Raw genomic sequence first — 12,820 nt, forward strand, 5'->3', positions numbered from 1 at the left:
ATTGAGGTTATGCACATATTGTAGGAACCCAGGGCATATGTAGCCAACATGTCTATACAACTAGGAAGCATCAAGGAGAAGAGCTAATTAAAACACTAACTCATGCAGTGAAAACACTAACTTATTTGTTTATTCATTAATTTTTTTTGTAAAGTGTAAGTTAATATTAATTCTTGAAGTAAGATATATTACAATATGGAAGTCAAAGTTTTAATCTTTTTCTGAACCTTCTGAGCAATTCTTTACTTTGTTAAAATATTGTACTTAACAAATCAACGGAAAAAAACTTAAATGAAAAAGTAACAGAAATAATTGTAAATTTTAAACTCACAATACGATATGTTATAAAACAAACCAATTTAATAGTTTTGTTTCGTATATTGTAAATAAGTGTACATTTGAGATGAAAAACAAATTATACAATTTGAGAAAATTACAAATAACCTAATCATCGAGGTCTAGGATGTGTTTATGGAATACTAAGGAAAACACATTCTACAGGGCACGTTTTCATTGATGGGGCATTGAAAACACGTCTTGTAGGACTTGTTTTTATTCTCGCTCCTGAAAGCGTCTCCTACAGGGCGCGTTTTCAATGCCACATCAGTGAAAACGCACCCTGTAGGACGTGCTTTCCTTTCTCTCTCCAAAAATAGCGTAGATTGATAAATTTTAAAAATTTCAGCCTATTATCTTAAATCTTTTTGTTTTTCAACATATATGTAAAATTAACCAATTTTTTTGTTGAAGCTTCTAACAACTTAATCAGAAGTTATAATTAATTGAAGTTAGCCTTAAAATATAGTATTTGGTTGAAAGTCTTAACGGACCATTAACACCATGTTTGGTTGGGGAAATGGAATAACATTCCCCCTTATTTATTGAATGGTAAACCATCCATTTATTTAGTTGAATGTAATACTCATTCGATGGAATGACCATTACTTTTCTATTACTTGTTTTTTCGGTAATAGCTTATTCTTTGATATCACTAAAGAATAACTATTCCATGCAACATTGAATAACAAAAAAAAAAAATTGAGATTAGTCTTTTAAAACTTGGACTTAGAAAATATAAAAATATAAAAGTAAAACATTTGAAATATTTTAATATAATTTGATATAAAAATAATTATATTAAAAATATTATTAAATTGTATATTTTTATTTTTATTTAATAATAATTATATTAAAATATGATTAAATTATTTATTTATTTTTATTAAATTATTTTTAATAATAATCCTATTAAAATTTAATGACAATAAAATAATAATTTACCTAAAAAATCTGCTAAAGGTATTGTGGTCATTTCATTTTTTTCCTTGTGCTATTACAATATTTATTCTATTCAACCAAACATAAAAAATACTATTATAGTTCTATTTCATTTCATTCAACTAAATAATTAATTTACTAATTACAATTCTATTACATTATAGCTATTTTCCAATACCACCCTATTCAATTTCAGTCAACCGAGCGTACCATAAGTGATAAGATGAAAAAAGTTTATATTTATAGAAAATTAGTAATCAATTAAGTTCTAAATAATTAAATAATTAAAAAATCCTCATATCAGAACATTTATATTTTTTATTAAATTATATTTAATAATAATTATGTTAAAATATGATTAAAATATTTATATTATATTATTTTAATAATCTTATTAAAATTTTATAACAAAACAATAATCATCAACTTAAAAAAAATTCTGCTAAGGGTATTCTAGTCATTTTAGTTTTTTCCCTCATGCTATTACACCTCCATTCCATTCAATCAAACACAAGAATACTATTACGCCTCTATTCCATTACATTCAACCAAACAATTGAATTGCTATTACGCCTCTATTTCATTACTCATCTATTCTATTACAGCAAACTAAACGTGCAGTTAATAGTTATATTTCAAGACTCAATTTATTTTTAACTTTTGGATAAGAATTTAAATAACTTTTAGTTATTTTACTTTTTCTTTTGCATTTAAGCTGAAAAAAGAATTAATTGATTAGCGGAAAATCTGATATCGCCTCGAACCATTTTGCTTCTGCTTACTTAGTCTGGAAGGATCTGAATAAAACAATAATAATAAAACCTAGTTTAATCAAATTAAAAATCTCTTTCCTTTTCTTCATTCGAGCGAAAATAGTTTTCCCTATTCCTAAAATTTAAAACCCTAATTATTCTTTACGCAAAATATCATTATTAATAAGCTTTTAGAGAGAGATTGATAAATTATTTGTTAAAGATGGGTTCATCTTCGTCGGAGACAAAGTTCCTGCAAGAACTGATTTTATACGCCGCCAGCGCTGCCTTTAGTTGCTTGGTCCTCTTCGCTGGACTCCGGCACCTCGACCCCAACCGAGAAGCTTCTAAAAAAGCGCAGGAGCACAAGAAGGAAATTGCCAAGCGATTGGGTCGTCCTTTAATTCATACCAATCCCTACGAGGTACTTCTATTTCGACAAATTTAAGGATTTTATCTTTTAGGATAGATTATTTTCGAGTAATTTTTTATTTTTAGCCTTTAAAAAAACTTAGGTTTTGATTACTTGGTTATTTTACTATTATTATTATCGTATTCTAAGTCATTACATAAATGTAATGGGCTTTCTTACTTATGAAAGCTAAGGTTTTAAAATCAAAAGAGCAAGCAACTGAAGTAGCAAAGCGATTGTCCTTTTGAGTGGAGAATAACATGCTCATTACTGACGCTGCAGAAACCGGATGCAATAGCTTAACAAAGAGATCGTCCTTTTAACTTCTATTGTTGCCTCATAACTGTACTTCCATTTTACCAGGATGTAATAGCTTGTGATGTGATAAACCCTGATCACATTGATGTGGAATTTGATTCTATTGGAGGATTAGAAGCCATCAAGCAGGCTCTCTATGAACTAGTGATTCTTCCATTGCGGAGACCAGAGCTGTTTTCACATGGAAAACTTCTTGGTCCTCAAAAAGGGGTTCTTTTATATGGACCCCCAGGTACTGGAAAGACCATGCTTGCTAAAGCCATTGCGAAGGAGTCTGGTGCTGTTTTCATTAATATTAGGATATCAAATCTGATGAGCAAGTGGTTTGGTGATGCGCAGAAACTTGGTATGTGTGTAATGTTGTATCGTATTCCTTTTTGATTATCGGGTATGTTGCATTTCTTTGACTATACCCGAATATTTACGGTTATACAGGATTACAATTGTTCTGCAATCTGTTTTCGTGTTTCCCCCCCCCCTCCCTATTGGGTTTAGTTCGAGACTTCTAGTTGAAAAGTCACAAGAAACATTATATAGGTAAAAAGAACACATTTAAGAGAAGGCTAACTAATTCGACCATCCTAAGGTCATGCTGAGATGGTTTCATACCATCTCTTTTGGCTGAGGCCACAAAATGGTTTTGAAATCAAAATATGTCCTGCGACCAAATGTCCACATGCAGGAAAAGAAAAAGATGAAAATTATCATTGCATATGTAAGTTAAACATGCATATGAGTTAAACATGTAAGCTGACCTTTCTTATCAGTTAAATATTACTTTCTATGCCTTTTCTAATGGTTTTAATGCCCCATGCATGTTTGTTTATTTTATCTGTCTTGATTGTATTGTTTATTTACTCTTCTACTTTTGTAGTGGCTGCCGTATTTAGCTTGGCCTATAAACTGCAGCCTGCTATTATATTTATTGATGAGGTCGACAGTTTCTTGGGACAACGGCGTAACACAGATCATGAAGCAATGACAAACATGAAGACTGAGTTCATGGCATTGTGGGATGGGTTTACTACTGACCGTGAGTATTTTTCTATCTAAAAGCTGTTACATAATGCTATTAATTCTCCCACAAAGTCGTATTCTATTTTTTTTCTGATTAAGAGCTCTCTAAAGAATGTTCTAGGTATTGGTTTTAAATTTTAAATTTAATTATTATATATTGATGTGCAGAGAATGCACGAGTTATGGTTCTTGCTGCAACAAATCGCCCATCAGAACTAGATGAAGCCATACTCAGACGTCTCCCTCAGGCTTTTGAGATTGGAGTACCTGACCGCATGGAGAGCGCTGAGATATTGAAGGTAATTTTAAAGGGTGAGAGGGTTGAACCAAGCATTGACTTTGACTACATAGCCAGTTTATGTGAAGGGTACACGGGTTCAGATCTTCTTGAACTCTGCAAGAAAGCAGCGTACTTTCCGATCAGGGACTTACTAGATGAGGAGAAGAAAGGAAAACCATCTGGAGTACGTATTTTTTGTATATTTCTTTTGTGTCTTTGTGCTGCCTTTCTCTAGTTTTTCTGAGGTTCAGCATATACATATGTATGTATGTATGTAGAATGATCTCACACATTAAATTGTGTTATGTGATCGAGGGACTGAATCTAACATTTCCTTGGTCACAAGTACATAATTGTAGTTGGAATGAGACCTTGTAGGAAGATGTTTTTATTGTCTTAAACATAAAGCTATGATAGAAGTGCTGTTTGCATGTGGAATTTATGAACTTGGGTAGTTTACCTCTAGCCGCCACCTTTTTAGCTACTTATAATTGTTCTAGTACTCATATCAAGGTTTTCATCATCTTCCATTGTTTGTATTTCAGGCTCCAAGGCCATTATCACAGAGTGATTTGGAGAAAGCTGTTGCCACATCAAGGAAGACAGGAGTTGCTGCAAATGAATATAGCAGGTTAAGTTCACAATTATCTGGATGGTCCAGACAAAGGGAATCAGATGATTATCAGGTTCAAGCTGCAATCAATGAACTCTCTAAGCTAGTAGTTTCACAAATCGTTAATCTTCAATCAGATTCCCAGGATGCCTGAAATTTTCATCTCTATACTCGGATTCTGCTACCTGATCTAGTATTTTTTAGTTCTGTGCCCAGAAAATTAGATTTTTTTTTAATGGCAAAGCTACTTATTAACGCTTGAGGTGACGTCTTTCTATGCACAAAGCTTGTGATAAGAGCTTTGGAACAGTAAGATCTGTTTTATGGTCTCCCAAAGTTATTCATTATACTAACTTTCCAAGGGCTCCAATTCTTTTTTCCCATAATATCAATGGAGCTTGTGAAAGTTGGCAAGTATTATGTTATTTATGGAAACCAGCTTAAATGTAATGATGTTTAGTGGATCACTGTTGAGACCGATTTAGTTTTTGTAATGATAGGGATAACATTTATTATGTTTGTAATTGTTATAAACAGAAAATGAATAAATTTTTTTTAGATCTAATTTTTAATAGAGAACATTTTGTTTTTATATTTCTTTTCTCCCAAAAAATTATGGGCACCTGCGATATTAATACATTAACCAAACCATAAGAAAACCAGACATGAAGAAAACAGCGTGTTCTGGACCCTTAAGGCCTGAATATTGTTAATGACTTCAAAATCCAACTTTGAAGATAAGCTAAAGCCATAATGGAACTGTGTCGGACCTAGAGGTGGTGCTGTGACCTGGTTCCAAAAAATTTCAAGCCCAAGTCTCTTGGCCCGGTGCATAAGAACATTAATAAAAAAAATTTAAAACATGTTTTTATAATTGAATTTAATTTTTAAAAATAATTTTAATTATTTAAATTGAATGTGGGTTTAGTTGGCTTGAGAAAAAAAATTACTTATCCAAGCCCAACCTTGTATGACTCTAGTATGATTGTTGAAGTTGTCTCCAAAGGTTCCTAGAGTTCAAAAATAAAATTTTGGTTTGCTACCTAGTTTGGCTTCTAGACTAGGCTAAATAGGCAAGTCAATTTTTTTATTGGCGAAATAGGTCGTTTTTTTCAAGATTTAGGGAAATAGGTTGATTTTGGAGAGTGTGTGAAAGCGCAGTCAGTTGTGCAAGCTTTCTATTGACATTTTAGGAGAAGCTTGTCCAACTGGGCGAGCTTTTTGTACAGTTGGCAGGAAAACTCGTCCAACTGGGCGAGCTTTTGTTGATATGTCAGGGAAAGCGCGCCTTGTTGGAAGCGTTTTGTAGAAAACTCGTCTAGCTGAATACGCTTTCACTCACTCTCTCCAAAATCGACTTATTTCTCTAAATTTTGAAAAAAATGGCCTATTTGACCAATTAAAAAAAATTGGCACATTTAGCGTATTTAGCCTCTAGACTACACATAAATTGTTAGTTTGGCATCTTAAGAATATTTTTTTTTATCACTTTGGCCTTTATACTATCCCATTATTCCATTTCACATTTTTGTTACAAAAATGTTATTTTAGCCAATCACATGATGCCGGTGTGTTAAAAAAATTCAAAATTTATTGAAAATGTAAAAAATTTCCACTAAAATACTAAAAGTTTCTAAAATTTTTAGAAACACTAGAAATCTTATCAGATGTATGTATGTGGAAATCATGGATTTAGAACACAAATATGTGATTAAAAATGACATCCAATAGACATTGAAACATATGGTTTGAAATAAATAATCATTATAACATATGAAATATGTACGATAAAATAATAAAAATATATAGATTAAGTTATGAGTAAAATGAAATTTAAACACGTAAGTACACCAGATAAACAATACTAAGTACACTACAATTATTTATCACAGTTTTGTAATCAATTTTGAGTTATTGTGGAGTTGACTTGTGACACCAACTCAATTAATAACATTATTATTATATACAACTTATGGAGATAATGAATTGTGCATATTAAAATAAAAATGTATGAAACACTTCAAAATGAAGCTTTTGTTGAGTGGTAAATTTAGGCTTTTACTAAGTGAACCAATGAGAGTTCAAATCTCACTATATGTATAATTAAAATACCATCGAATAATATAATAAATTATATTAATTACAAAAATTTCTTTCCGTAATTTCCCTAATCGTGTTGGTGCTTGGTTGACTCATGATACCGACTTAGTCAGGAGCTTAAATAATAGTATAGATAGATATACAACTAATGGAGATAATTAATTGTGCATATTAAAATAAAAATGTGTGAAGTACAACAAAATAAAACTTTGATTGAGTGATAAATTTAAGGTTTTATTAAGCCAATCAATGCCAGTTCAAAGTTTACTATATGCATATTGTTATTAGTTTTTATTGAAATGAAAATATACTAAAATACCCTAGAATAATAAAAATTATTTTAAATTATAGGATATTTTCGTAATTTCTCTAATCAAATTTTTTTGTTGAAATAAAAATACTAAAATAATCTAGAATAATATAAAATATTTTAATTAAGAAATGACATTTCGATAATTTTTCTAACTAAATTGGTGTCTGGTTGACTTTTGACGTTAACTTAATCAAGAGTTTAAAAAATAATATAAATAAGCAAATAAAAAAAACTAAAAAATTTTCAAAAATTATAAATTACCTAATTTATTATTATTATTATTAATTTTTAAAATTATAAAAACATATAAATTTACTAAAAATACAGTTAGAAGTCCAACTTCATTTGAATTGAGATACCATTTGTTTAGGTTCATTCTAGACATTATTTTTTATTTATAATTTTTATATATTTTTTATAATTTTAAAAAATAATTTCAAAATAAATTCTCAATTTTTGGAATTTTTTATGGGATGAACCCAGCATTTACCCTAATTCATTCTCAACAATCACTTTTAATCATTTTATACAATTTTTAATTAAAAAAAAGGTAAAGATCTCAATTTTCAGTTACTTTGGAATTTTATGTATTTTTAGAAATTTATGATCTTTTTAAATGTTTTTAGAAGTTTTTAGTTTTTTCTTTTGGAATTTCATGATTTTTTTTTTCAATTTTGTGAGTTTTAAGACATTTTGACTTTGTTTTTTTTTTTTGTTATATATATATAAGGCGTTGTTTAGTTGGCTAAAGTAAATTTTTAAGTATACATGTTCTCTTGAAATATGGACACATATAAGGTTGATGATTAAAATTAGTATAAATCTCACAAGCTTTCACATGTTAAGTATATCCTACAACTTGTTTTTGGTAGTTCAGAAATTTGATTTTCAAAAGAAAATATATTTATCTTATTAACTTGTCTTTTCGGTATGTTTTGTTTGAATTTGAATTATAGTGAATAGACAATCATAAATGATATCAATTATTTAACCTCCTAAGGACTCTATTCACTATGGCACATCTACTAGTGGCATCCATCATCTTTCTTTCAATGGGAAATAGTCTTTCATAAAAATATTGGATGAGCAATTATTTTAAACTTCTATGTTGCAGGCAGCTAACATACAATTGTTTGATGTTGCAGATCTCCTTCCTGATAGAAGTAACACATGAAGTAGGAAAAAAAATTATCTAAAAACAATTTTTTCGATTCTATCCTTGTGACTATAGATTTGGAAGATAAACAAAATAGTCAAATCCTTTGCTCTATCCGTAAGTGAAAAAGTAAAAGCTCGTAACTTGATTTTTTTCTTCAAATATTCCTTGAGGTCGTATGGTTGAACTAGACCTATTTATGGGTCGGGCTACTCACGCAAACTTAAAGGCTAGTTTGAAATTTGAGAGGGCTCGGGCAAAATATTTAAGCCTAAAAAATGGGCTTGGATAAAAAAAATTAGGCCCGTTTAAAATATAGGTCAAGCTCGGGCTTGAACATTCAAGGCTTAATATCAACCCGGCCCGACCCGACCCGACCCCTTTTTTTAAGTTTCTAATGTTTTATATTATGTTATTTTTATATATTTTCTAATTGAAAACACACCAAAATAAATGTAAACATTAAAAAAATAAGATAAATATATATAAATTTTTTTGTTCTGACAAAATATAAAATTTTAATAAATAAAAAATATATAAGATTATTAAATATTAAATTAAAAATAATATAAATATATATTTTTAAAAATAATATGGGTAAGCCTAAAATGGGCTTAGGTTAACTATGTGCAAATATGAGAGGTTTGGGCAAAAGTTTAAACTCATCTTTTGGGCTTGGCTAGACTTAGGCAAGCATAAAGTACATTAATATCATGCCTAAGTCTGATCTGAACTTAACTCGACCCAACCCGACCCATGAGCACCTCTAAGTCGAACACACCACATGAAATTCCTTCAGGTGTTTGTGTAGATCTTTTTTTTCTTGACCAAAAAAGTAGGCAACAAATGAACAACTAGGATTTATTCAAAAGATAACCCTAATTTATGGTACTCAATGCAAAGTGGTTGTTGATTCATATCTGACGTGGCTGTTGAGATTTTGTGCCCTTAATGCAGTTATTCACGTATGCTTGTAATATTTTGAATAGATAAGTTAATAAAATTCCATAGTTATAATTATTATCTTTCGTATTGAAAACGAGCCTAATATTGCTTTGAAGATGATAAAATAATATTGTTTCTTCTTTTTAATGGACCCTAGATATCCAATCACAATCTCACCTGTATATACTCTTTTCTCCCACTTGTAATAGTTGTAGCATCATAATGTAAAAACGAGCCTACAAAGTTACCAAACTGCATAGCCAAAGGCTCTGACACAAGTACCTTAATAAGATCATGGACTCGTATCCAAAAATCTGCAAACAGCAAAGGCATTTGCATTGGATCCTCTTTGATATTCATTTTGTGAACCACCACCATGTGGTTCTCTAATGTTCATGACCTTCTTTCAATAACTCTCAACAATTATCTCATAGTATAAGTGAAACAAAAATCTCTTTCCCCAAAAATATTGAATTGAAACACCTCCAAAAAGATGCCATAGATTCATTAAAGTGATCCGCATCGGCTCAAATTGAATTATGCTCTCTATAAAAAAGCACCCTACTAGGCAATAATCATAATCCACAACAACACCATCTCCACCCATTCGAAACTGCCACAATTCTTTCTCCAGTGTCTTCAATCGACAACGCATCAATATCCTCTCCATGCTTCGGTGATTTTGACCCATGCAAAACAAGAATATATAGACATAGAATAAATGAACTAGAAAAAAAGAACTAAAAATATATTTGAAAATAAGACACATGTTACGAGAGTAGACACAATTTTCTTTCAACATTATGATTTTTAATAACTGAATTTTACCATTTCAACCAAAAACGTATTTGATTGTTATATCAAACTTTTTAAAATTTGTTACATAAAGTTTTCACCCACGTTGTGGGTGTTGTTGTTGTTGTTACTAGATTAAGTCACATCCACAATGTGGATGAAACCAATTATGTAATATATTTATTAAAAATTGACATAAAAGCTAAAGCTTACTTTGGTTGAAATAGTAAAGTTAGAAGTGTGTATGTTATGGTGTCTTGAGTTCAAATTAATCCTATTATAAGCATATATTTTATTGAAATTTATATATAAAAATATTCTCAAATTAATATTTATTTTTTGCTAAAATAATTTCATTTTGGTAATTTGACAACTAGGTTATGATCCGATTACGGGTGACACCAACTCAATTGAAATCTTTATATATAAATAGGATTTCTGTCACACGTGTATGCATGTGGAGACCATGTATTTAGAACACAGGTGTGAGTTTAAAAATAACATACAATAAATAATAAAATGTAAGGTTTGAAACTAATAATCATAACACATATGCAATATGTAAAAAAATAAAGTAGAAACTTTTTTAATTATAAGTAAAAGGAAATTTAAATAGCTAAATACATCGTATAAAGAATATTAAATGCACTCCAATTGTTTAACATGATATTGTCCTTTTTCTTAAGTTGGTATCTGTTGAGGCAAAATGAGCTAAGAGTTGCTAAATGACACTCAATAGCGCTAACTGCAAACTACCACTGAGGTTGTAACACCCGTAACCTATCACTGTCATTGGATTAGGGTTACAAAGTATTATAGTACATATCAAAACAAATAACAACATAAAACCATTCAACTATTAAATTTAATATAAACCAATCACCATTCATAACATATATACTAATACATGCCTTATATTGAGCTTATGAAACCTAAAAATCAATTTAGAAACAGTTCGGGACTTATTTGAATTAAAACAAAAAAATATAATAAAAACTAAAAATAGGAGTCAGACGGCTGTGTGACAAAGCCTAGGCCGTGTGGCTCAGGGACATGGCCGTTTGGCCAAACTGTGTACAATTTGAAAATAAGGTCACACGGTCGTGTCGCAGATCATGTGCCTGCCCATGTGCAAATCAAAATAGGGTCACATGGTCGTGCCTTTAGGTCGTGTAACAACTTGATGCCGTGTGAAAATTCGTGTACCTAATTCAAATAAGACACATGACCGAGTGGGGTGGCCGTGTGTGGCACACTGCCGTGTGAAAGCCCGTGTCTCAGGCTGTGTGCAACCAAATTTCTTCAATTCCAAGCTAAAACAATCACAATTACTTAGACACCATTACCAACCACATTCACTTATTCAAAAGCACTTATAAACACACCTAAAACATACCAAATTCATTCAACCTATGTGCCCTCATTGGCACCGCAATTCATACATATATAAAAAGCAATTTAACTAAAGTTAATATCACCATATACAACTTATATCATCAATAATATGGTATCAAAAAAATTTACCGAATTCACTCATTCATACTACTTACCAATAACAAAAATGCTCATTTCCAACACCACAATTTACAAATACTAATTGACCATTTCCATAACCAATCATATATAAGATATCAAGACCAAAACATGCCTACCATTCCAAATGCACCAAACACATATCAACCAAAAGGATTAACATGAAATACAAACTTTCATCATTTACTAACATCCACTTACTTACAATTTCAACTAAAACATTAAAATTAACAACTTCAAACCCTATATACATGCCACAAACCAAAACAACCAAATCAAAAGCTACTGAGAAAAGTCTGGATAGTGTGAGCTCTAAAGTTGATCCGTTCGACTAGTTCCGTAAAACGTAACTACAAAAAACAGAAACAAAACAAGTAACCTTAAGAAGATCAATAAGTCCATAGCTAAAATTCACATTAACTTACCTCAATTTATAATTGAATACTAAATAAATTAAAATTGTTTTACCTTGAAAACCATATTCAAGATCATATAACATTAGTGTTGAAACATTTCATCACATAATTGATATTTCACAATGGTTCAAACCAAATCAACTCATACATTTATATATATAAATATCTCAAATTTTCATCATATCAAAGCTATATAATAACATAATACCAAAGATTTACAATAACATACTTGCTTGACCATTCTTGATACAACATTTTAGTAAGTATAATACATATTTATCAAATAATAATTCTTTAACCTTTATCAATATAATATTATGGCCCGATGAACGATAGCGACAAGACTCAGATACTCGGGTTTCCCCAAAACACACCAAAGAGTATTGAAATGCTAACATAGGCACCAAAGTGCAATCCCATACAAGTGTGCGTTCTAACCCTACTGACATGCTAATCGTATCCTAATCGTTTAGTACGTTCAAACAGACATTTTAACTGAACTCATCACATTAACAAATCAAAGACACTTCCACAATATCCGTACACATACTATATATTCATTACTTCCATTCCAAGATCATATAATTATTATTTCACAACCATTTCCCAGCTTTCAAATACATACACATTCACTTTATTTTTACTTATAAACAATTTATACTCAAAATTCCAACACAAAATATTCATCCACTTTTCAATTTAATCAAATACAAAATAGCGTAATTTATAAACATATATACTTATTTATTAATGCTATAAACTTACCAAAATACGGTAGCTATCCACACACGACAACAACTACTCGACGACTTTTTCTTTTACCCGTTTATCAATTGATTGATCCATTTCTTGATCTAAATATAATAATTTTTATTCAATTAACCATTTCAGT

General features: G+C 30.2%; 1 protein-coding gene across 1 annotated transcript; it reads left to right on the plus strand.

The window, feature by feature from the left end:
* Positions 1-1,987: 1,987 nt before the first annotated feature.
* LOC107954610 (outer mitochondrial transmembrane helix translocase) lies at positions 1,988-5,228 on the plus strand. The gene is made up of 5 exons (XM_016890219.2): positions 1,988-2,454; positions 2,806-3,106; positions 3,635-3,793; positions 3,946-4,241; positions 4,603-5,228. Exons 1-5 carry the CDS (start codon positions 2,254-2,256, stop codon positions 4,822-4,824), a joined length of 1,179 nt encoding a protein of 392 aa, XP_016745708.2. The 5' UTR covers positions 1,988-2,253; the 3' UTR covers positions 4,825-5,228.
* The last annotated feature ends 7,592 nt before the right edge of the window (positions 5,229-12,820 follow it).

This window comes from Gossypium hirsutum, chromosome D08 (assembly GCF_007990345.1).
Source record: "Gossypium hirsutum isolate 1008001.06 chromosome D08, Gossypium_hirsutum_v2.1, whole genome shotgun sequence".
Classification (NCBI taxonomy): domain Eukaryota; kingdom Viridiplantae; phylum Streptophyta; class Magnoliopsida; order Malvales; family Malvaceae; genus Gossypium; species Gossypium hirsutum.